The sequence below is a fragment of the Rhinopithecus bieti genome, unplaced genomic scaffold, assembly GCF_001698545.2.
Source record: "Rhinopithecus bieti isolate Rb0 unplaced genomic scaffold, ASM169854v2 scaffold_30846, whole genome shotgun sequence".
Lineage (NCBI taxonomy): Eukaryota > Metazoa > Chordata > Mammalia > Primates > Cercopithecidae > Rhinopithecus > Rhinopithecus bieti.
The window spans coordinates 4,119,260-4,144,139 of record NW_016814438.1 but is presented as its reverse complement, the minus strand read 5'-3'; the positions used below and the strand labels follow the sequence as shown (position 1 = coordinate 4,144,139).

Below are 24,880 nucleotides of genomic sequence, written 5' to 3'. Positions count from 1 at the left end.
TGCCACCCTGAACTCACACACATGCAGCCCATGTGTGACAGTGCCACAACTTTGCTCCATCCCAGAGCCCGGAGTGGGAAGAGGCCAGGGAGTAAGAGCAGGCACTTTCAAGCCTGCAGGGACAGGGGGCTTCCTGGGCCCCTGAGAGTGTAGAGATGCCGGAGTCCAGCACCACTGCTGGGTGATTTCAGCTGCACCTGGGAGCACAGGGCTCCTGCCCTTCCAACGAGGGACAAGACTCGGCTGTTCCTGGCTCCTGCAGGCCAGCAGAGCATGTAGCCTCAGCCATGCCTCCCTGGCTTAGTTGGTGTCTTCACAGAGGCCCCTCCAGACCAGCTGCCACTGCCATCATTGCCAAAGGAGATTAAAATTTGAGTCAGTGGACTGGGAGAGGCAGACCTGCCTTCAATCTGGGTGGGCACCATCTAATCAGCTGCCAGTATGGGTAGGATAAAGAATGCAAAAGAAGATGGAAAGAGCAGACTTGCTGAGTCATCTGGCTTTCATTTTCTCCCATGCTGGATGCTTCTTGTCTCAAACATCATATGCCAAGTTTTTCAGCTTTTGGACTCTTGGACTTACACCAGTGGTTTTCCAGGGGCGCTTGGGCCTTAAGTTATAGACTAAAGGCTATACTGTTGGATTCCCTGGTTTTGAGATTTTGGGACTTGGACTGGCTTCCTTGCTCCTCAGCTTGCAGATAGCCTATTGTGGAACTTCATCTTGTGATCATGTGAGTCAATACTCCTAATACACTCTCCTTTATATATTCATCTATCCTGTTAGTTCTGTCCCTCTAGAGAATCCTGAATAATACAGGGAGGAACCCTGTAAGGTCTAAGAAGGGGAATTCTAGGAATTGCCCACCCCTTTCCTGGAAGACTCATTAATAATCAACCCCTTGTTTAGCATATAATCAAGAAATAACTGTTTAAATATACTTAGTTGAGCAGCCTATGCTGCTCATGCTTTGCCTATGGAGTAGTCATTGTTTTATTCCTTTACTTTCTTAGTAAACTTGCTCACACTTTATAGATTTGCCTTGAATTCTTTCTTGTGTGTGATCTAGGAACCTCCTCTCAGTGTCTACATTGGGACCCATTTCTAGTAATAGTGGGAACCCCAACTTGAAGCTAATATGTCAGAAGTTCCAGCAGCCTGGACTTACAACTGATAGGGAGGAGGCTTGGTCTTATGGTGCTAAGTCCTCAACCTTTGGGATCTGAGAGCATCTCTAGGTAGGTAGTGTTGGAATGGAATTGGAAGACACCTAACTGGTGTTTGCAGAGGAATTGCTTGCTTGCTTTGTGTATGGGGACCTGTACACATTTAGTCACAGAAGTCATCTGTTGATTGTTGTGGTGTGAGCGAAGAGAGGAAAGATTGGAGACTTTTACTCTCACTATGCTTGACTCTCTATAATTACATTTTATTTAATAAATAGTTATTTAGTACTTTGTAAATATAGCATCTGATATTCAGAACTGCATACAATGTGATAATTCACAATGCAAAATTAAATAATTCTAACTTTATTGAATAATTCAAACTTGAAGCATTTGGAACATCAAATTATTCTGAGCCTTGGGAGGAATGCAGGTATGCAGCCTGAGTTTTGTGGCATGAAGCTGCAACTTCTGCCTTTTTTTTCTTTAAACAATTAGGAAGACCAAATGGCACCAGAGGTAAAACCTCCTTAAATTACTACCCCTCTTCATGGAGTAATAAAGTAATCTTTCTTGGAATGTGGTAATCTGTAACTAATCAAATTGCTGTAAAATATTGTGGTCTCATGTAGAAAACGTAATCCTGTTACAGTTTGTCTATGCTCCTGTAACTGTAATTTTAACTTCTCCACTTGGGAATGCTGACCTTATTCATTTGGAGTCAATGTTTCCTGGATGGCAATTTTCAAGCTTTGTGCTTGAATAAATTATATATGTAATCATATTTTCTGACCCTCACTACTTAAAGTTAACAACACAAAATTTGACTTTTACGTGGGCTCAGTTTCCTATGTAAGTCTCATGAGGGCAGAGACTGTTTTATCCAGGTTTTTCATATTGAGACAACAGAGGGAGTGGTGGCTTAAGAGGCAAAAAATAATATATGTAATTTTGGGTTTCTTAGAGACTCTGTGTTAAGTAAGACATAAATGACAAATCAGGCGAGACCTGAGATATTTTCGTATTCTTTTAGGTACTATGTGTCAAATGGAGAAAGTTGTTAGCACATGATGGATGCTGGAGATTTAAATTTCCCTCCAGGGCCATAGTAGACTCTGGCTTTAATTGCTGCTAAAATAGGTGTAAGTTTTTATAGTCATCTCACTATGTAGACACACTCTTACTTTGGTTAAAGCTTCACAACTAGACCATAACAAATAGGCAATGAATAATGAAGACAGCTGAAACAGGATTTGATGGAAAAGCAGAGGAGGAAGGGTTAGTATAAGAAACAGACTTGGTGAGGATGTGGAGAAATAGGAATTTTACCATGTTGGTGGGATTGTAAACTAGTCAACCTATTATGAAAAACAGTATGGCAATTCCTCAAGGATCTAGAACTTAGATGTACCATATGGACCAGCCATCCCCACTACTGGGTATATACCCAAAGGATTATAAATTATTCTACTAACAAGACACATTACAGTATGTTTATTGCGGCACTATTCTACAATAGCAAAGACTTGGAATTCAACCAAATGTCCATCTGTGGACAGACTGGATTAAGAAAATGTTGGCACATATACACCATGGAATACTACTGCAGCCATAAAAAAGGATGAGTTTGCGTCCTTGTAGGGACCATGGATGCAGCTGGAAACCATCATTCTTAGCAAACTATCACAAGAAGAGAAAACCCAACCACCACATGTTCTCACTCATAGGTGCGGAACTGCACAATGAGATCACTTGGACTCTGGGAAGGGGAACATCACGCACTGGGGCTATCATGGGGAGGGGGGTAGGGGGGAGGAGGGAGGGTGCATTGGGGAGTTATACATGATATAATTGATGAATTGATATGGGTGCTACGAGTGATGGGTGCAGCACACCAACATGGCATAAGCTATACATATGTAACAAAACCTGCAGTTATGACATGTACCCTAGAATAAAGTAAATAAAAAAAAAAAAAAAAAAAAAAAAAAAAAAAGAAACCAGACTAACAGACTTGGGAAAGTAATAGGCAGGTACAGGGTCTCAGAAACTGATACCCCAGAATATGGTGCTTTGACACATGAAACTTAAGAAGTCAAGGTGTCTCTGACTCCCCACCATCTCTCCCGAAGGACAGAATAAAGTTGTTCCCCGAAGTTTCTTTACCTGCCTAAAGTTCAGATCCACCAAGGATAATAATCATTTTTTTCTCCCCTTCCTGTTATGTCATTGCCTGTTGCAGAAAGACCAAGAATGTAATCACACTTGAACAGACCCTTTCAGGAGGTGGTGTCTGTCTCTTAGGATCATTCAAATTCCAAAGAAAACCATTTACAAGTTGATCTCTGTTCCCTTATCCATTCGTTTTCCCTAGTAATTATTTGTTGGTCCTCAAGAGTATTCCTCACTTTACCCCATTACATAACCCATTTTTCCAGGATCCAAGCCCACATTCTTTCTGTAACCTTAAGATGGTATATAAGCTTCTCTTCCCCCTTGGGGAGTGAGTAATCACTCTGATTTTCCCCTGCGTACACATTAATACATTTATTTGCCTTTTCTCTCAATCTGCCATTTGTGAGCTGATTTCTCAGCAAAACTTCATATAGTGAAGGGAACATTTCTCTCTTAGCCCCCACAGTTTTGGTGCTGGGAGCAGGATACCAGATCTATACTCTTTTAGAAGCTGTAATGAAGGAAACCCAGGACCTGACTAGCCCACATAAGTATAAAACTTTCTTACCAACCAGGGTCCTGACCTCTTTCTCTGTGATATCTGGTCAAGCAGATGGTAAAATCTCTTTTCCTCCACAAGTTTTAGATAATGGGAGAAAAGGATTTATGTAACCAGTCTTGGGTGTAGTGACTCTGATGTGTTTCTTGGTACTTTTGGCATGAATATTCATATTATTTGATTCCTTTCCTCCTAGAAATACCCTTTTCCTCTGTCTTTGTGTTTGTGTTGTTTTGTCATGAAGAGGAGTACTGAATGAGATTCCCCCTTGTCTTTTTTTATGTCCCTGAGAACTTGACTTGTGACCAAGTGGAAGCATTCTCTCTTGGTCTCTGTCATCTGGGAAGTGTGGTTTTTATTTTTTATTTCTTATCCCTAATGGTGAGCAATTCAAGAGGTGTGATTTTTAGATCATGCCAGGTGGCCAGTCTGAAAATGGGAATCTGAGACACATAAACACACTTTTTGTTCTGAATGTATTAAGCTCTTGGGAGAGTTACTTTTACTAAGAAGTCTCATTTGTAAAAGGCTTTTGTTGTCTCAATACTCTTGTTGTCTGATAAGTCTGTGGTAACAGGAGTCTTGCTATCCCAGCCTATTCTTGGAGGTAATTGTTTTTGGGAAAGATCTTATGAGATTGCTGCTTCTATACCCTCTCCAGGAAACAATTCTAAACCTAAAAAATTATATCCTGGGCTTTCCATGAGGAAGCTAATTGATCGAGTCACTGTTGGAATAATCACAGCATTAAAAATTCTAATTATCAATGGCCAGAAGATAGTTCATTTAAATTAAAAATACTCCTAAATTAAGAAGAAAATAATTTAAAAAGCTCTTATTCTAAATAATGCCTTTTCTATAGTTATTTTAAAAAATCAAATAAAAAAGATAACAGTGTCATGGCTAGCTTTAAAAATTCTCTTGACTAAATTGAAGAACAAAAATCTGACCTAAAACAAAATTAAAATCCTTCATAAATTCAAGCTACCTTCTTTCAATAGAGATTCACAATGTGGGCTGCTCTATCTTGTAGTTCGCTAGTTAAAGCTCTGTGCTTTCACGATTGAGGCCTGGGTTTGATTCGCAGTCAGGAAATTAGGCTTTTTAAGTTTTATATTTCTGTAACTTTTGACTTTGTTGGGCACTATAATAATTTACTGATCCTTTTCCCTTGCATGGGCAGTTTTTACTTTCTTATTTCCTTCTCTGTAGGGACATAAAAGGCTTTTGGTCCTTTGTGTGTAGGTGGTCAACCAAGAAGCAGAGACCCTAGAAAATATGGCCAGAGAGATGTGGGCCATACCCCATTTGCAGCTGGTGAAATTTTCCTTCCTTCAAGCTGTCTTCAGATGGTTCTGTATCTTGTGAAGACTGTCTTACACTTCTTTGGTGATGACTTGTGCATCCTTGGTTAAATCATAATCTTGGTTAAGATGTATTGGTTTCACTTGGGAAGGCAGCTTAGGTATAACGTTCAAAAGTCAGAAATACCTATTATTTGTCCTGACTAAAATCTGATAATAAGAGAATTAAAGGTATTTTTGAAATGAGCTTTATGGTCAGAAATTAGCTTAATTAAAAGCTGATATTCAAGCTATGCACACACACACACACACACACACACACACACACACACACACATTTTAAAGACCTTTCTGCTTTTTTCTTTTACTGTTAAAATTTTTTTCAGTCAACTAAACTCCTTCAACTTTTAAAAATTATGTGCTTGATCCCTCTATTCATTTACTTTCTTAAATTGTTCTCCCATTTACTTCTACTTCCTCCTCTTTTTTCCTTTTTGCTGTCTTAAATATTACAGGAAGGGATCTAATATTTCAGATCCTTTGCAGTGGCTCATGCTTGCAATCCCAGTGACTTAGGTGGCTGAGGCAGGAGGATTATTTGAGCCCAGGAGGTCAAGTCCAGCCTGGGCAGCATAGTGAGACTATCTCTACGAAAAAAAACACACAAAAATTAGCCAGATGTAGTGCTGCATGCCTGTAGTCTCAGCTACTTGGGAGGCTGAGGTAGAAAAATCACTTGAGCTTGGGAAGGTGAGGCTGTAGTGAGCTGTGATCACACCATTGCACTCTTGCCTGGGTGATAGAGTGAGATCCTATCTCCAAAAAGCAAAACAAAACAAAAACAAGAACATAGAAAAGGGTATCACTCACTCCCTTTTTGCAGTCTTCTGTCTTGCTGTGGAGTCTAAAATGTCACAAGCAGATTCTTCTCTGGCCTAAAACTCTGCTGTCTTTCATGTTGCATTATCTAATCTCTTTGGCTTTGGGAGGTACCACATATTACTTTATACTGTGGAAAACATTTTAACTTTCTGTGTGTGATAATTGGTGAATCACTGGAAAGAGCTATGGTTTTAGAGGTGGCTGACAACAGTTGTTTACAGTAAATGGTTATTACTGCATGGGACTACTTGTTTCTTTGCGTGTTTAGATTTTAAAAGGTGTAGTTTAAACACTTAAAAATGTCTTTATGACAAAGTGTACTTCAAAAGCATTGCAGGACCTGTTCTCATGGCATTCCTCTCTTTTTGGGAACCTGAGATTCAGTGTAAAGGTTGACTCTTTAATTTTTCAAGATCTAGATACTCTAGATACTTTGCCTTTCAACTGTACCTGTTTTCATATATTTAAATTACTAGAAGCTAAAACTACAAATGTTTTGTTGGCTCTTTTCCTTATTGGGCTCTGCCCTGAACTCAATGGTTCAGTTAAAAAGCAGAGACTAAATTAGAAGCTACCTATTTAAATAAAATTAGTATCTTTATACAATTCTATGATAGATTCCTATTTTAAATTACTTTAACATTCATTTTGATCTCCCTTAACTAGCCCACCCAAATGCCTTTAAAAGCTAAAATCTTCTCTTTGCAGCCATGTAAGACAGTTAAACTTAGCCTTTTTCATTTATGAAGACACAGTTTAAATCCCACTGTCCTTTTAAGCTAGTTAGTTTTAGTGATTGTGTATCTAAAATTTTAAAATCAAAACAATGAAGTCTTTGTGTCTCTCTGTATCTTTATGTGTACTATGCATTTGTGTATATGCCTGTACATGCTAACATGGTAACAAATTGACTTATGTATAAATGAATCCACAAAAATTAAATAACTAGCCCAAATACTTTTCAAGTTAATGTAGTTTTAATAATTTTTGTTAAAGACAAATAGTTTTAAACTTGTTGATAATATAAAAACATCTTCAAAATTTAATTTAGATATTTTCTTTGGTTAGGTCTATTGGTCAGACAGGTTTATACTACCTCTACTAGCTTTTTAAGGTCATAAAACTGTTACTTCTATAATATTTTTGGTACTTAATTTCCCTGTGAGATTATGTCATTAAACTTGAGACTTTAAATTCTGAGTTCTAGTTAAGTGACCATGGTAAGATCTGGGGATGGCACCCGGACTCTATCTTTCTTGGCCCAAATGTGCCTTCTGGCCATGCTGGGAGGGGTTGGATCCTCCACACAGTTTCCCTGTAGCCCTGCCCTTTGTTCTATGCTCTACATCTAATAAAAAATTAAAATTACTTCCTAGATTTTCACTAAAATTAAGCCTACAGAGAGTTAACATTATAATTAACATATAAACATTAAAACTACTAAGTATAAAAAATCCATATACAAAGTACATTTAAAAATTAAGATGTGTAAAAAAACTTTGTAAATTGTACAGTTTTGAATTTGGTTGGAGGTATATTCATGCTGAGTACCTTATAAGAGCAAGATGTAAGAAGGTGCTATTATTTGAATGTGTCTCCAAGAATGCATGTGTTAGAAACTTAATCCCCAATCTGATAGTGTTGGGAGTTGGAGATTCCTGGGAAATGTTTAAGTCATCTAGGTGGAACTCTCATGAATAGATTAATGCCATTATGAAAAAAGCTCGTGGGAGTGGGTTCATTCTTTTACAATTTTGCCTTAGCACCTTCTGTCATGTGATGATGCAGCAGGAAGACCTTGGGAAATGTGGGTACTTCACTTTTAGCCTTCACAACCTCCAGAACAGTGATCCAATATATTTATGTTCATTGTAAATTACCCAATCTCAGGTATTCTGTTATAGCAACACAAAATGGACTAAGACAGAGTATAATAATAGAAAATATGTGTTTAGCTAACCTTCCTCATATTTGAGTTGTGATCAGGCAGTTGGCATAATTCTCTTTACTCTTGGTGCCAAAGGTCAGAAACCTGGGGAGGGGTTGCTCCAAACTCTTCTTGGTGACTGGTATAGTCAGATGCTTGGCTTTTGCAGAATGAATGACAATGAACATCAGTTTGAGGGACAGCAGAAAGAGAATTGCCAGAAGTCGGAAAAGAGAAGACTGATTATTAGAGGCGTGACTCTCTCATTAAGTAGCTATGTGATCTTGTGGAAACAATGCTGAGCTCAGCTTTCTAGTCACTGAAATGAAGTCTTACCTGCCTAATGTAAGAATCATACAAGATGATTTCTGTGAAAGCACCCTATGAACCTAAAATTATCCTATGAAGTTAGTCATCTCTATTTGTGACTAGGTGGGCATCATTCTAGGGTGGGGTACAGTGAGGTTATTTCATTGCTGTTTATATTTCTTTTAAAACATGGAATTATGTCTACTAGTGATTAGGCAATGGATCTTAACATTTTTAATGAAATGACCCTATACTTTCCTGAAGTGTGGTCTCCAGAAAGTTCTTCATACACTCTGAAGGCTAATTTGTCAGAGCTGTATTGTATTTATATTTTGGTGTACTGTGATTTTTCTATAATTCCACATCTTTCTTGATGTTATTATGTCGGTCAACCATTAAAAATGGATACTGCTCTTGTAATACCTATTCAGAAACAGCAAAAGGGCATCATAGAGCAAACATTAGACACTGGAATAAGATGACAATGAACCTTCTTCCCCAGATTTCTAGGTGTCTCTGGTGGGTTAATTAAAAGTTGATCACAGTGATAAGTAAGAAAACTGGAGGTTGAAGAAAGATGGGGAGGGGTATTTAGGTAGCTCTTAATTATAAGTTGAGCTAGAACAGTCTGCTAAATTTTGGAAATTTGCTTAACAAGGCACTTAAACTGGAGAACTTGAAGAAGTTACCTAAGAAAGAAGTTCATTGCAGTAATACAGGATGAAAATGCCTGGCCCAGTGAAGTGAGAATGTAACAAAATGAACTCCTCGAGAAGATATAAAGAGTGGTTTTGTTGTGCTTCTAGTATTATGGGAAATAACTTATTGACAAAGCAGAATTTGTAACTTAAACTGATTATACAAACCAGCTCTAAAACCAGACAAAAGTGTGCAGACTAAAAGCTAATAAGCTATACTGATCCCTGAGGTGTTGCCTGTGTCTATGCGGGGTTGTTATGAAACATTGATATTGTATGAAGTTGTGAGTTTACTGGTCATTGAAGTACTGAAAGTCTTCTGTCCAAGTCAGCTTTGTACTTGCAAAGAGAAAGTCAAGCCATTGGAATAGGTTTTCTTCACTATTTTGCCTCCTCTGCTTGTTTCCTGATTGGCAGATGGACAGATTCGTGAGTGTAAATGAAAAGCACATCTCACAGCTAATGTAGAGAAAGAGTAGTTTATGATAGTAAAGTATTTTCTGATCTCTCTGCAAGTATAGGGATTTTATACACAACCATGCCTTGTTCTGTAATGATATCAAGCCTTTTTCTGGGGTGCAGAATCTTCTGTCTCCTACAATTATTTCCTTTCCGTAGCCTCTCTTATATTATCCACAGAAGTTAACCATACTTTTTCATCTCATGAACATCTTTTCTTAATCTGTTTCCACTTTTGGCAACTTCATACCACAATCATTGTTTTATGTCCTTTTGAGCAAAGAAATTGAGGAGGGGGATGCATCTCTGGATGGCCAAGGGATCATATAACAAACTATGATCCTTTAATAACTGTTTAAATATCTGTCTGAAACCTTGCATTTCAGGAGCCAGCAACAACAACAACAAAAAAAGAAAAGCAGAGTACCACCTAGATTAAATGGTGCAGTTTCACCTTCCTGTTCTTTCCGAATTAATTTCAAGGTGAAACCAAAGGGACCATGAAAAGATGGAATAAAAATAAGACACTTCAAGCCCATTCTAGTTTTGTTTACTCAACTCAATATCTCTTATGGAAAGGCAGAATGCAGGTGTTAGCATCATATTATCCCGGGGAGATGTGAGAGTGGAGGTCGTGCAGTAAAAGGGCACTAAAGCATGCCTACTGCATGAGGGATTAATTGCCAGGAGCTTATGAGAAGAATCATGGCACTTAATATCCAGAGCCTGAACAAATACCAATATGAGAAAATGGTCACATATCTGTAAACACAGGAGGACTCGAAATCAATAAAGAAGAGATTAGTTTATTTTTTCATAAATAATACAAGATGCAGTTGGAGAAGATCATCCAAGATAAGCTGCCTTGTGTAGCTTGACCTAAATGTTTTCAAGTTTAAATTCTGAACAATGTTCATGGTAATTGAGACCCTGTTAAAAAAAGTAGGGGAGGGCTACCTTGTAGTGTTTCCGGGTTTTGCATATACCTTCCAGTCAAGTTTGCTTATTTTTTGAATCTGTAGCTATTATGCTGTATATTGAAGATTTAAGTTTATCATCCAGAGCCCGAGGCTTATTAGATCCTAAGCACTAAATGAGAATTCAATTAGGTTCTCTCCGTCCTATTTACTAAAGCAGAAAATTGAAATTGTTAGTCTTAGAACAGTGTTTCTCACTTGTGGGTGGGGAGGGGGCAGAGACAGCCTTTCTTCAGGAAAACATCTCACTCTCCCAGTGGGTATATGAAAATACATATTTAAAATTATAAAATTTTAAAATTGAAATACCACGAAAAGTCATTAGTTTTGTAATGAAAACTACATCAGAAAAGCTAAAGGAAAGTTCTTGGTTGATGAGAATACATAGAAAATAAGCTCTCCTTTGCCTCTCAGTAATTCCATTATGAGATGAGAACAAGGTCTCTGGACCATATGCAAAGGAACAGAATCTCTGGAGAAGAGAGGAGATTTTTATGTTTATCAAGAGAGGGCATTGGTTAAAACACATTGAGAAGCATGGTCCTAAACAGGGTCTAATGAAGCAGGTTCTGTAAGAAGAATGTTATGCTTATGCTTCATTTAACTGGAAAATTCAATTTAATAGAGACCTCCTGAGCATTTTGATTAATAGAAGATCAACTGTCACCCATTTTTTTTTCTTTTTTTTTTATTAACTACTTTTGGGAATGTATAGACCCTACCTTCATGCAAAGGTCTGTTTGAAGCCTGAGGGATTCCTTATAGCACTATGAAATTCTTCCAGTGCCAAGGGCATTTTGCTGGTACAGAAGAAAGAAGAATTATTGAGAACAGATGGCCCTTTTGATTTGAGTTTTAGCAAAATGGGGTAATAGAGTGCTCACTAATGCATGAAATCTGTTACATCTATTCTCTTGCTTTGCTTGGAGGAAGAACACAAGTAAGAAATGTCTTTTCTTTCAGTTTTTTCATTTCTCACTAAGCTTGTTAGGAGAATAAATGACATTAGGAATTTTTGTGCAAGTGTTAAATTTGTTCCTGCTTTCTAATCTAGCACTTTTAAGGTTAAAAAACCATCAAGGGAATTTGAGAAAATGAAGAAAAGATATAAGCCATGTAATTATCAGATAGTTTGAAGAATAGGGATTTCAACCATGTTTTCTTATCCTCAAGATCTCCTGCCAAAATAAAATGCAGATTCCTTAATACAGGATTAATTATTCCAGAGTTTTATCAGGCAGGTTCACAGGCAAAATGCAACATTAGCTTTAATAAGCATATTTTCTTTTCCATTTACCTTTTAACTTGAAGAGTATGCTTTTAATAAAAATACTTTGTAAATGTCCTTTCAATAACCGTATTTGCTGAAATTGGCAGAAACGTGCACTCTGAGGTAAATGTCGACCATAGGGCAATCCTTTTGTATGTATCAGGTACACTAGATTTAGGAGGGCACTGTTCTCATTGCTGGGTTTCCCAAGTAGAAATAATTTGAAGAAATATGGAAGAGGCCAAAAATACCAATGCAGAAGTTAAGGAATCTAAATTCAAAAGCTGAGGCCAAAAAATTATATTACACACACTCTCAGGAGAGAACAAGGGGCCTAAGTTACCATATGAGTGATCTAGATCAATATTTGTCACTAGTGTCTAAGGGATGCTAATAGCTCTTTTATGAAAAAGGCCACTTCTATGAAGAGTCAAGTAATTGTTAACCTTTCTGGCATAGAAATGGCTTCCAGGAATATTCCTAACACTTTGTCAGCCATCATGACATGAAGATGCAGGAATAGATGTCACATCACAGTATGAATGGGTTCTACTGGCCCTGGAATTATATGGCAAGGCTTGCTAGAAGGAGCTGGCAGGTACTCTGTAGAATGTTCTTCTATGTCCTGACCTGCAGGACAGTCAAACAGACCCTGGAAGGGGGAGTGGGAATGGAGGAGACAAGAAAACACGAGAAATGGAGACAAGACAAATAGTCTGATCAAGTCTCGTTTAATGGTGGCAGTGCAATGCCTTATATAGGCTGGCAGAGGAAGAGGTTGGGCCAGGGCGGTGACGGGGGGCCGGATTTTCTCAAATTACAATTGCCCATGCGCCGTGGGTTTGTAATTTTCCCGGGCGCGGGATAGCACCTGCACCGTAGGCTGCATAACTTCCTGGGTGGGAAAAAGTTTGCGCGCGTGCAGGAAAGGCTTGCGCCCACGGGAACAGTTTAGGTGCGCGCGGGAAAAGCTAGCGCACGCGTGGGAAAGGTTTGTAATGAAGAACCCGGAAATGTGCCACCTTGTCTCCGCTTTGCGGAGATCAAGCAACAGAGGTCGGCTAATTCCGGGCCTCATGGCTCCGGACAGGTCCCCCTTTTTTATATATAATTATGGCTAGAAGATTGTCCCTCGGGAACTGCGCCTGTCTTAGGTTGGAGTAATGCATCTCATCACTGGTACCCGTCATGGGATTAGGCAGTAGCTTATGACGGCCCTCCTGTCTTAGGTTAGTGAGAGATGATACTCTCTTACCCGTCATTGGCTGTCCAGTTCAGCGCATAGGGAAGGTGGTCATAATGGGTGTGAGTATGAACCACCGCGATCTTCTTGTTCTAGGCGATGATAATGGACCTGTATAGGCTTCGCTTGGATAGCCTCGACTTGTTGCTTAATGAATGTCATGAGCTTATTGAAAACCAAAGGTCCTACAGAGAGTAAGAGCAATAGGCAAAGCAGGGGGCCCAGGAATGGCATAAGATAGGGAAGGAGTCCATGGAACCCAGTCCAAAACGGGTTATCGGTTATTTCTTTTCGTCGTTTTTCTAGGTCTTCTTGTAGACGCCTGATTTTGTCCCTGACGATCCCGGATTTGTTGGCATAGAAACAGCACTTCTCCTGTAAAGCCAAGCAGATGCCTCCCTGTTCTGCAGTTAGTAAATCTAGGCCTCTTCTATTTTGGAGCACTACTTCTGCCAGAGAATCTACCTGATCTTGTAAATCTTGTATAGTACTCGAAATGGCCTGCATATCTGAGATCAGTTGGCGAGACAATTTGGTGTATTGAGTAACAGAAACCCCTAGGCCTGTAGCCCCAGTTGCTACGGCAGTAGTTATGCCTAATCCTGCAAGTAAGGGGATAAATTGTATTGCCCTTTTGTTTCTTCCTAAAAAGTGATCTATAGCTGGGATAGGTACAGGTTCATCTCCAGGGATAATGTCTATGTCAGGTAAAAGTGTGGCTAAGACACAGCGTCCTGTCCAGTTAGTAGGTAAATAGGTATAAGCCCTATTATTGCCACATATAAAAACCGAGCTGTTTGGGGCACACAGCGATTGGAAAATATTTACTATGGTGGAACAATTATTGAATTGATTGAATCCTACATCGAGGTCGTAAGTGTTATTAAGGGGAGGGGAGTAGATGCAAGAGGAACTAGGAAATTCTAAAGGCTGTACTTTAAGGGGAGGAATTATGGTGCAAGGGGTATTGGATGTATAATTTAAGTTATTACTGGGTATGGCAAGAGGAACGGGATCTCCTGATTGCAGACACAGCCAGCAGTCATCAGCCAGACTAGAGTTGGAATTGTTAAGCAGGTTATGAGTAGCCGTGAGGAGGGCAAAGGTCTGGGCATCAATTTTCTCTTTCCCTCGGGCTTTGGGCAAGGCCAAGGGGTGGTAGTGAATTTCCGGGTACAGGGACCTTTGCAACTCTTCAAGTTTTTTGTATACCCTAATTTCTCGGACCTTGTCTTGTGGTCCTCCTCCGTCAGAGGTATGAAGAGGGGGGTGAATATTCCAGCAGACAGGCTGTCCTACAGTTCCAGTACAGCCAGCTGATATAAGGTTATTGGTACTTCCTACAACTGTAGGGACACTATTGGCCCCTATAGTAGGGGTTCTAGATCTTGTTAGGATAGCAGTATAGTATGTTTTACCGCCAGAGGTACATTCTAAATAAGTAGTGTAGCAGGAACTATGCATAGCAGTCTCAAATGTGTCACAAGGGCAGGTTGTGGTATCCCCTCCACTAAATATTCTTGGGGTTGACACACACCTCCACTTAAGAGAGTCACTAGACAGGTATGCTGTGTAAGCGGAGCAGGACACAGCTGAGATGTACGTATTTGGAAGGGAGGTCACATATCCCCCCAAACAATCACAGGGCTTACCGTATCGTTGTCGTATATATTTACGGGCCTCATGGGGATTACCAAAGCCGGCATATACCTGGAGTGCTTGGCAAATCAGCACCATGGTCCAGAGGGGCTTGTAGTTGAAGTTCATCTCTGCAATAGAGGAAAAGAGTACTCTCAGGGAGAAAATTACTCCCTGGATTGGTTATTGTTAGGTACCTGTCTTACCAGTCGCTCTGGTAGCCATCTGGCTGCATCATGAGTTTGAGAAAAAACACAAACTGAGCCTCTTCCCCAGATTAACACTGGGTCTGGACCATGCCATGTGTTGTCTAAGGGGTCTTTCCATTTAACCGTGGCAAATTGTTTTTTGGACTCGGAATGCCAAAATCGATCGGCTGCTGATCTGTTCAGGTTGTCCAAATTTAAAAAATTTAAAATAAAAAGTGTGTGATTAAGGATATTTCTAGGGGTGCCCTTAGTAGGGTACCATTCTCCCTTTTTTATTTTGTCAATGGTGGTTTTTAAGGATAGGTGTGCTCTTTCAACTATTCCTTGTCCTTGAGGGTTATAGGGAATTCCAGTAATGTGTTTTATTTGTAATTTAAGACAAAAGTCTTGAAAGGCTTTGGATGTATAACCAGGACCATTGTCTGTTTTTAGTTGTTTAGGCTTTCCAACTATGGAAAAACAGTGTAGTAAATGAGCTATGACATGTTTGGTAGCTTCGCCTGTTTGTAGGGTGGCCAGTATAAATCCACTAAATGTATCTATACATACATGGATGTATTTTAAGTTACCGAATTCTGAATAATGAGTGACATCCATTTGCCAAATCATGTTGGGAACTAGTCCTCTTGGGTTAATTCCTAAGTGAGGGACTGGCAGGTATGTTATACAGGTCTGACATTGTTTAACTATTTGTCTTGCTTGTTCTCTAGTTATTTTAAACATCAGTCTCAAAGTTTGAGCATTAAGATGGTGTAAGGCATGAATAGCCTGTGCTTGGGCTAGGTTTGTATTTGTAGCTATGGCTACCGTCTTGGTTGCCATATCAGCCAGTTGATTGCCCTGGGATAGAGGTCCTGGTAATCCTGAATGAGCTCTAATATGTCCAAGAAAGAAAGGTGTTGATCTGTCATGTATTAATTGTTGGCATTGTAAAAATAACTTGGCTGTGTCTGAGACATGTTTGATTTGTGCTACGGTCTCAAGTAAAGGTATTGAGTGAGCTAAATATGCACTGTCAGTATAAATATTAAGGGCCTGATTAGGGAAGGCTGACAGTACTGCGATTAGGGCCTGCAATTCTACTAGCTGAGCTGAAGTATGGCTGGTTTTGAATTTAACAGTGGTGTCTGCAAAGGTGTATGCAGCAGTTCCTGTGGATGACCCATCAGTGAATACTAATAAGGCATTGTCTAAAGGTGTTTTACTGGTAACATGAGGGAAGACAAAAGCATGCAGCTTACAAAATTGAATAAGCCTGTTTGGTGGATAATGGTTATCTAAGTTGCCAGCATAAGAGGCGCAAGCAATCGGCCACGTTTCAGTATTTTGCATCAACCAATGGATTTGTGGCTTAGAATAAGGTTGTATGATCATAGAGGGTTCAATTCCAAAATATTTTTTGCTATTGTCTCTCCCTAGAATAATTAAATCTGCTATGGCATCATAATAGGGGAGTAATACCTTTTTGGGAGATGAAGGCAAGTGGACCCACATAATAGGGTTATTTTGCCAGAATAAACCAGTAGGTGTTAGTGTTGTGTTAAATATTAAAAGGGTTAATGGCTGTGAATAGTCTATGTTAGTAACAAATTGCTCAGCAATGGCCGCCTCTACTTTATTAAGTGATAAAAGAGCTTCTTTTGATAACGACCTAAGGGACTTAGGGCTGGGGTCACCTCTCAGGGTGTCGAATAAGGGTTTTAAGTCTCCTGTGGTGAGTTTTAAGTAGGGCCGAAGCCAATTTATGTCTCCAAGGAGCTTTTGGAAATCATTGAGGGTTTGTAACTTATCTTTACGGATAACGGCCTTTTGATTTGTAATTTTAGGTCCATTTATTTGAAAACCTAAATATGTATAAGGGTCTTGTAGTTGTATTTTTTCTGGAGCTATTTGTAAACCCGCCGTGGTTAGTTCTTGCTTGAGTTGAGCAAAACACTGTAAAACTTGTTCTCCCATTTTTCCTGCTATAAGAATGTCATCCATATAGTGTATAATATACATTTGTTTCCATGTCTCTCTAACTGAGTGTATGGCCGTAGCCACATATTTTTGACACAAGGTGGGACTGTTGGCCATACCTTGAGGTAACACTTTCCATTGGTATCGTTTCATTGGTTCTTTGAAATTTACAGATGGTAAGCTAAAGGCGAATCGTTTTTGGTCAGTAGGATGAAGGGGAATTGTAAAAAAGCAATCTTTAAGGTCTATGATAATTTTAAAATATCCTTGAGGGATTGCTACCGGAGAGGGTAGCCCTGGCTGTAAGGCGCCCATAAGGACCATAGTAGCATTTACTGCTCTTAGATCTTGTAAGAGTCTCCAATTTCCAGATTTCTTTTTTATGACGAATATGGGGGTGTTCCAAGGAGAGTTGCTTTCTGTAATGTGTCCTGCCTCTAATTGTTCCTGCACTAACTGTTGGGCAGCGGCAAGCTTCTCATTGGTTAGTGGCCATTGATCAACCCAAACGGGTTCATCTGATTTCCAAGTGATTGGATCAGCAAATTTTTGGGGTGCAGGCATGTCAATGGCCACGGTTAAAAATTTCCAAGCCCCATTTTATCCAATTTTCCTATGGCTGGGATTGGCTGTAAAATGCCATCTTCTCTTTTTCCTAACCCTTTTCCAGGGTGGTAGCCCTGAGCCAACATTTGTGCAGTGACTATATCATTTGGGCTACCCATCATGACCCTCATTTGGGAGAGAAGATCTCTACCCCAAAGGTTAACAGGCAAATCAGGGATAACAAATGGCTTAATGAGACCGGAATTACTTTCTTGATCTCTCCAGGTGAGATATTTGGAACTTTGTCTAGGGTTATTACTTTGCCCGATTCCTCGTAAATTTGTTAAGGTCTCTGAAGTGGGCCAACTGGAGGGCCAATCTTGCTGTTTAATAATTGTTACATCGGCCCCTGTGTCTATCAGTCCTGTAAATAACTTTCCGTCTAGCCACAAGGTGAGAGAGGGTTTTTGATTAGTAATGGGCTGTACCCAGTAGATGTCTGAGGATCCGAATCCTCCCTTTCCCCTTAGGGGCGATTGGACTTTATTAGCTGTTTTTAGCAATGGTAACAGGAGTAACTGCGCTATTCTATCCCCTTGAGGAATGATAATGATGTTGTCAATAGCCTTGGCCATGATTTTGATTTCTCCTATATAATCACTATCCACTATTCCTGGAAAGACCTGTAGGCCTTTCATGGTGACGCTGCTTCTCCCCAGGATTAATCCAAACATGTTTGAGGGTAGGGGCCCATATATACCCGTACTTAGGGCCTGAGGTCCCATTTCAGGGGTTAATACTGTGTGGGAGGTGGAACAGAGGTCCAATCCTGCGCTTCCTGGGGTTGCTCTACTAAGCTGTGAAACGGATTGTTGTTGGTTGGTACAAAACTGACCGCCCCATAAGCTTGTTTCGGGGCCTGGGGCCGGCCCCTCAATCCGTTTCCCTGTTGAGGTGTTAGGGGATTTCCTTGATTGTCAATTTTAGATTTACATTCGTTGGACCAATGTTTTCCTCTTTTACACCTAGGGCAGAGGCCTGGAGCTTTTGCCTCTAAGGTCTTAGCTAGCTCTCCCTTACAATCCCTAGCGAAGTGTCCCAATTTTCCACACTTGAAGCACCCCTTGCTATTCTTATTTTTACTAGCGAGGAAGTCTTTTACGGTTTGTCCACTAAAGGCAGCAGCCATAGCCAAACCCTGTTGATATGAGGGCCCTATGTCTGAACAGAGGCGGATGTAACCTGTTAAGTCTGTTTTCTTTCTATAAGGTCTGATTGCTGCCTGACAAGCCGGGTTAGCGTTTTCGTAAGCTAGCTGTTTTACATAATCCACCCCTGCCTCGGCATTTCCAAATATTCTGCTGGCTGTGGTTAAAAGTCTATGTACAAAGTCTGCAAAAGGCTCATCAGGTCCTTGTTTGACCCCCGTGAGCGAGGCTCCTGGATCCCCCTTAACAGGAAGTTTTCTCCAGGCTTTGGTAGCCGCTGCTTGGATTTGAGAAAACAGTCCAGGATCATACTGCATCTGAGCATCGGTTTCTGTGTAATTACCCGAGCCAGTTAGCATATCAAAATCCCAACCATTTCCGGCTTGTTGGTTTCTCTTGGCCGTATCTCTACAATTTTCATAAAATTCTGACTTCCAAATCAGATGGTCGCCTCCGGAAAGAACTGCTCTAACTAAGGTATTCCAATCTATGGGAGTGAGCCAATTTTCGGCCACAGATTCGACTATGGCCAGGGTGTACGGGGCAGTAGCTCCGTATTGCGAGACAGCAGTTTTTAGTTCTTTTATTACAGTAAATTCAAACCCATTGTGGTGTCTCCAGGCTCGACCCTGCGTATCTGTAGTTTCCGTTACTGGAAAAACATCTCGAGGAGAGGAATCCTCCCTATCCCTACTACCAAGCGACCTTCCTTTTGGGACATGCTGTCCGGGTCTCTGAGGGTGAGAGGGTTTCTCTATTCCTTTAGGGTATTGAACGCTCTCACTTCCTGTCCTTAATTTCTGCAATCTAGTGATTAAAGACTGATGTAGTTCTTCGAGCTTTATTTGCTCTTCAAGCTGTGCAATTTTTTCTCTAAGCTCCTCTTTTGGGTCTATTACTGCCATAACTGCGGGGGCAGAAGCCTTATTATAGGGAGGGGGATAAGTAAGAGTTTGTGGCCAGTCAGAATTATAATATTTTGCTGCCCCTTCCTCCAAATTATCCCAGTTTACTTCTGAAGGGTTAAAGTTATTTTTACTTTTGCTTTCATTAGTTGTAGGTAAAACTGGGTATTTTTTGAACTTTTCCTTATTTGATGTTTCTATATTTGTCATTAAGGGGACCCCAGCCTCTTCCTCGTCGCTTTGTAGCGATATAAGGTCTATTTCTTTATTAGGTATGGATTTTTCGAGGTCGGTCTGGGAGCTGCCTCTTAATATTTCCTCAGTCTGAGTAACCACCGCCATTACCTCAGGATCTTTTTCTTTTTCCTTTTTATCTATTATATCTCTGATTAGATTCCAATAAGAAAAAGCTGTCACCGGAACCTTTTCTGGTCCAAAAGTACTATAGTAATCTTGAAAACAGTCTCCCACTCTACGCCACCTCTTTACGTCAATGGTCCCCTCTTGTGGAAACCAAGGGCAGGTTTCTTTTACAAAATCAAAAAACTTAAACAAATCATTACTTTTAACCCTTACTCCTTGTGCTTTTAAAGCCTCTTTTAATTGCCCTACATAAATCTGATGTTGGCTTAATTCTTGTCCCATAATCAGACACTATTACTCACCTCTGGTTCCAACGCGGCAGGTTCCCGCGACGTCCGGAGGAATTTCTTCCACTTTCACTTTCGGCTGACTCTAGTGCCTTCTTCCTCACTTTTTCCCCCGTGTCCAGGTCCCTGTTCAGGCGCCAGGTGTCCCGACCTGCAGGACAGTCGAACAGACCCTGGAAGGGGGAGTGGGAATGGAGGAGACAAGAAAACATGAGAAATGGAGACAAGACAAATAGTCTGATCAAGTCTTGTTTAATGGTGGCAGTGCAATGCCTTATATAGGCTGACAGAGGAAGAGGTTGGGCCAGGGCAGTGATGGGGGGCTGGATTTTCTCAAATTACAATTGCGCATGTGCCGTGGGTTTCTAATTTTTCCGGGTGCGGGATCGCGCCTGCGCTGTAGGCTGCATATCTTCCTGGGCGGGAAAAAGTTTGCGCGCGCACGGGAAAGGCTTGCGCGTGCGGGAACAGTTTAGGCGTGCACGGGAAAAGCTAGCGCACGCGTGGGAAAGGTTTGTAATGAAGAACCCGGAAATGTGCCATCTTGTCTCCGCTTTGCAGAGATCAAGCAACAGAGGTCGGCTAATTCTGGGCCTCATGGCTCCGGACACTTCTAATCATCAGACATGTAACACTGTAAGCAGTGGAGTCAGTTCTCATTGATGTCTATTCAAAAGCATCATGATATAAAACACCGTTTTATCCACCATCCTAGAAAAGGGCTCTTACTATTTTCTGCAAAGAATAATACTACAAAACTGTCATATGAAGAGGTAGTCAAAGAATAAGCAGCAAAAAAAAAAAAAAAAAAAAAAGCATGAAGAAGGTATTATAGAAGTAGATCAGGAAGTTACTCAGTAAACATAGTGTGTTATTTCTCTGGATTTGGTGATGTTTGGGGTATCTGTCAATTTTTTTTTAATTCAATTTATTGTGATTTGTTTTTAAATCTAAATTTATATTGAGTTTTATGCCCAATTTCCTATTTATATTTTTTGTTGTTTTTTCAAAATGACCCTCCAAATTACATAAGCTTTAGGCCTCCAAAAACCTTGATTTGTAATTGTGAATATACTATCCTAGTTTATAATGACAAATCCTAGACTTTTGTTTTTCTAGATGTGCATGAAAAGGTCTGAACACACCCTGAGGAGGGCATTTCTCAAGTGTCTCTGAGGCAGTCTATTCTGTCAGCATCCACATGGTTCTCATTTTTTTCCCACATTTCCCTGATTGTCTTAAGTTTTTAAAAAACATTTAATTATTGTGAGTACATAGTAGATGTATATGTTTATGACATACATGAGATATTTTGATAGAGGCATACAATGCCTCATGGTAAATAAGGTATCCATCACCTAAAGTGTTTATCCTTTCTTTATGTTACAATCTGTTGATCAGAGAAAATGACAAGACAAGTCACAATAATTTTAAGAGATTTACTTGCCAAAATTAAGGATGCACCCAGGAGACATGTCTATGCCTTTCTCCGAAGATGATTTTGGGGGCTCCAAATTTAAAGGGGAAAGGGCAGGATATTGAGAAGCACACATTTTATGTAAATGAAAGGGGGCAGAGGGAGAAATGTGGAGAATCTGCATTTTAGGGGACAAAAATAGTGGAATAATCAGATGTGCATTTGTGTCTGGTGGGTGGAGTGACTGCACCTGTAAAGATAAGCTATCAATCTACATTGCCATGGTGAAGTTTTAACAACTCACCAGGAATTTCCTTGTGGGCAAAATATGGAGGAGACATGTCACCTTTCATCTTGTAGCGATCTTATTTAGGTACCAAAAGGGAGAGGAAGGTTTGCATGACCCATGGAATTTTCCCTTTGGCTAAATGAATTTGGGGTCCCCAAATTTAATTTCCTTTCACAAATCCAGTTATACTCTTTGGGTCTTAGTCCATTCTCACACTGCTATGAGGAAATATCTGAGACTGGGTAATTTATGAAGCAGGTTTAATTGATTCACAGTTCTGCATTTCTGGGGAGGCCTCAGGAAACATACAATTATGGCAGAAGGCAAAGGAGAAGCAGGCATCTTCTTCACAGGGTGGCAGGTTGGAATAAGTGCAAGCAGAGGAAATGCCAGATGCTTATAAAACCATCACGTCTTGTGAGAACTCACTCACTATTATGAGAACAGTGTGGGGGAAACAGCCCTCGTGATCCAATTATCTCCACTGAGTCCCACCTTTGACACATGGGGATTATGGAGATTACAATTAGAGGTGAGATTTGGGTAGGGATACAGAGCCAAACCATATCATCCTGCCCCTGGCCTTTCTCAAATCTCATATCTTTTCACATTTCCAAACATGCCTTCCCAACAGTACCCCAGAGTCTTAACTCATTTCACCATTAACTCAAAAGTCCACAGTTCATAGTCTCATCTGAGACAAGGCAAGTCCCTTCCACATATGAGCCAGTAAAATCAAAAGCAAATTAGTTACTTCCTAGATACAATGGGAGTACAGGCATTGGAGAAATGCTCTCACTCCAAATGGGAGAAATTGGCCCAAACAAAGGGACAACAGGTACCATATAAGCCCAAAATCCAATAGAGCAGTCATTAAACCTTAAAGTTCCAAAATGATCTCCTTTGATTCCATGTCTCACATCCAGATCAGGTTGATGATGCAAGAAGTGGGCTCCCACAACCTTAGGCAGCTCTGCCTCTATGGCTTTGCAGGGTATAGTCCATTTCCTAGCTGCTTTCACAGGCTGGTAGCTGTGGTTTTTCCAGGTGCACAGTGCAAGCTGTCAGTGAATCTACCATTCTGGGGTCTGAAAAATGGTGGCCCTCTTCTCACAGCTCCACTAGGCAGTACCCCAGTGGGGACTCTGTGGGGACTCTGACACCACATTTACCTTCCACACTGCCCTAGCAGAGGTTATCCCTAAGGGCTTTAACCCTGCATCAAACTTCTGCCTGGACATCCAGGCATTTTTATACATTGTCTGAAATCTAGGCGTAAGTTCCCAAACCTCAATTCTTCTATGCACCTGCAGGCTGAACACCACGTGTAAGCCACCAAGACTTGGGTCTTGCACCCTCTGAAGCAATGGCCTGAGCTGTACCTTGGCTCCTTTTAGCCATGGCTGGAGCAACTGGGATGTAGGGCACCAGGTCCCAAGGCTGCACATAGCAGAGGGACCCTGATTCTGGCTCACAAAACCATTTTTCCCTCCTAGACCTCCAGGCCTGTGATGGAAAGGGCTGCTATGAAGGTCTCTGACATGCCCTGGAGACATTTTTTCCTATTGTCTCAGTGATTAACATTTGGCTTCTTGTTACTCATGCAAATTTCTGCAGCCAACTTGAATTTCTCACCCCAGAATGGGTTTTTCTTTTCTACTGCATTGTCAGGCTGCAAATTTTCCAAACTTTTATGCTCTATCATCCCTTGAGTGCTTTGCTGCTTAGAAATATCTTCCATCAGATACCTTAAATCATTTCTCTCAAGTTCAAAGTTCCACAGATCTCTGTGGCAGGGGCAAAATGCCACCAGTCTCTTTGTTAAAGCATAGCGAGTGGGACCTTTACTCTAGTTCCCACCAAGTTTCTCATCTCCGTTTGAGACCAGCTCAGCCTGGACTTCATTGTCTATATCACCATCAGCATTTTGGTCAAGGCAATTCAACATGACTCTAGGAAGTTTCAAACTTTTCCACAGCTTCCTGTCTTCTCCTGAGTCTTCCAAACTGTTTTGACCCCTGCTCACTGCCCAATTTCAAAGTCACTTCCACATTCTCAGGTATCTCCTAACCATTCTCGGGTATCTTCTAACAATACCCCACTGTCTCGATACCAATGTGTACTGTATTAGTCTATTCTCACTGCTATGTGGAAATACCAGAGACTGGGTAATTTATAAAGAAAATAGGTTTAATGGACTCACAGTTCCACATTGCTAGGGAGGTCTTAGGAAACTTACAATCATGGAAGAAAGCAAAGAAGAAGCAGGCACCTGTTTCACAGGGTGGCAGATCAGAGTGAATGCCAACAGGGGAAATGCCAGATACTTTAAAACCATCAGCTCTTGTGAGAACTAACTATCATGAGAACAGCAAGGAGGAATGGCCCCCATGATCCAATTATGTCCACCTGGTCCCACCCTTGACACATGGGGATTATGAGGATTACAATTCAAGGTGAGATTTGGGTGGGGACATGGAACCAAACCATATCACTTAGCTATTTCGAAATGCACAATAAATTATTGACTGTAGTCACCCTGTTGTGCTATCAAATACTAGATCTTATTATATCTAATCATATTTTGTACCCATTAACTATCCCCACTCCACCCCACCCTCACTATCTTTCCCAGATTCAGGTAACCATCATTCTACTCTCTCTGTATTAGGCTGTTCTTGCCTTGCTATAAAGAAATACTGGAGACTGGGTAATTTATAAAGGAAAGAGGTTTATTTGGCTCATGGTTCTACAGGCTATACAGGAAACATGGCACCAACATCTGCTTGCCTTCTGGGGAAGCCTCAGGGAGCTTTTACTTATGGGGGAAGTTGAAGCAGGAACAGGCATGTCACATGGTGAGAGCACGAGCAAGAGAGAGTGGAAGAGGATGTGGCACACACTTAAACAACCAGATCTCATGAGAACTCACTTGATATCATGAGGACAGCACCAAACCATGAGGGATCTGTCACCATGACCCAAACACCTCCCACCAGACCCCACCTCCAATGTTTGCGGTTACAGTTCACCATGATATTTGATGGGGACATATATTCAAACTAAATTGATCTCCATTAGTTAAATTGT

The 24,880-nt window shown here is 40.6% G+C and overlaps 1 protein-coding gene across 1 annotated transcript; it reads right to left on the bottom strand.

The window, feature by feature from the left end:
* Positions 1-12,763: 12,763 nt before the first annotated feature.
* Positions 12,764-20,177, bottom strand: LOC108514599 (syncytin-1-like). The gene is made up of 2 exons (XM_017850920.1): positions 20,100-20,177; positions 12,764-14,736 (listed from the first exon to the last, which is right to left on the bottom strand). The coding sequence occupies exon 2, from the start codon at positions 14,734-14,736 to the stop codon at positions 13,021-13,023; it is 1,716 nt and encodes a 571-aa protein (XP_017706409.1). The 5' UTR covers positions 20,100-20,177; the 3' UTR covers positions 12,764-13,020.
* Between the last annotated feature and the right edge of the window lie 4,703 nt (positions 20,178-24,880).

What these genes read in the sequence shown, in the direction of transcription:
- LOC108514599 (XM_017850920.1), bottom strand. Translation starts at nt 14,736, where the DNA reads ATGAACTTCAACTACAAGCCCCTCTGGACCATGGTGCTGATTTGCCAA.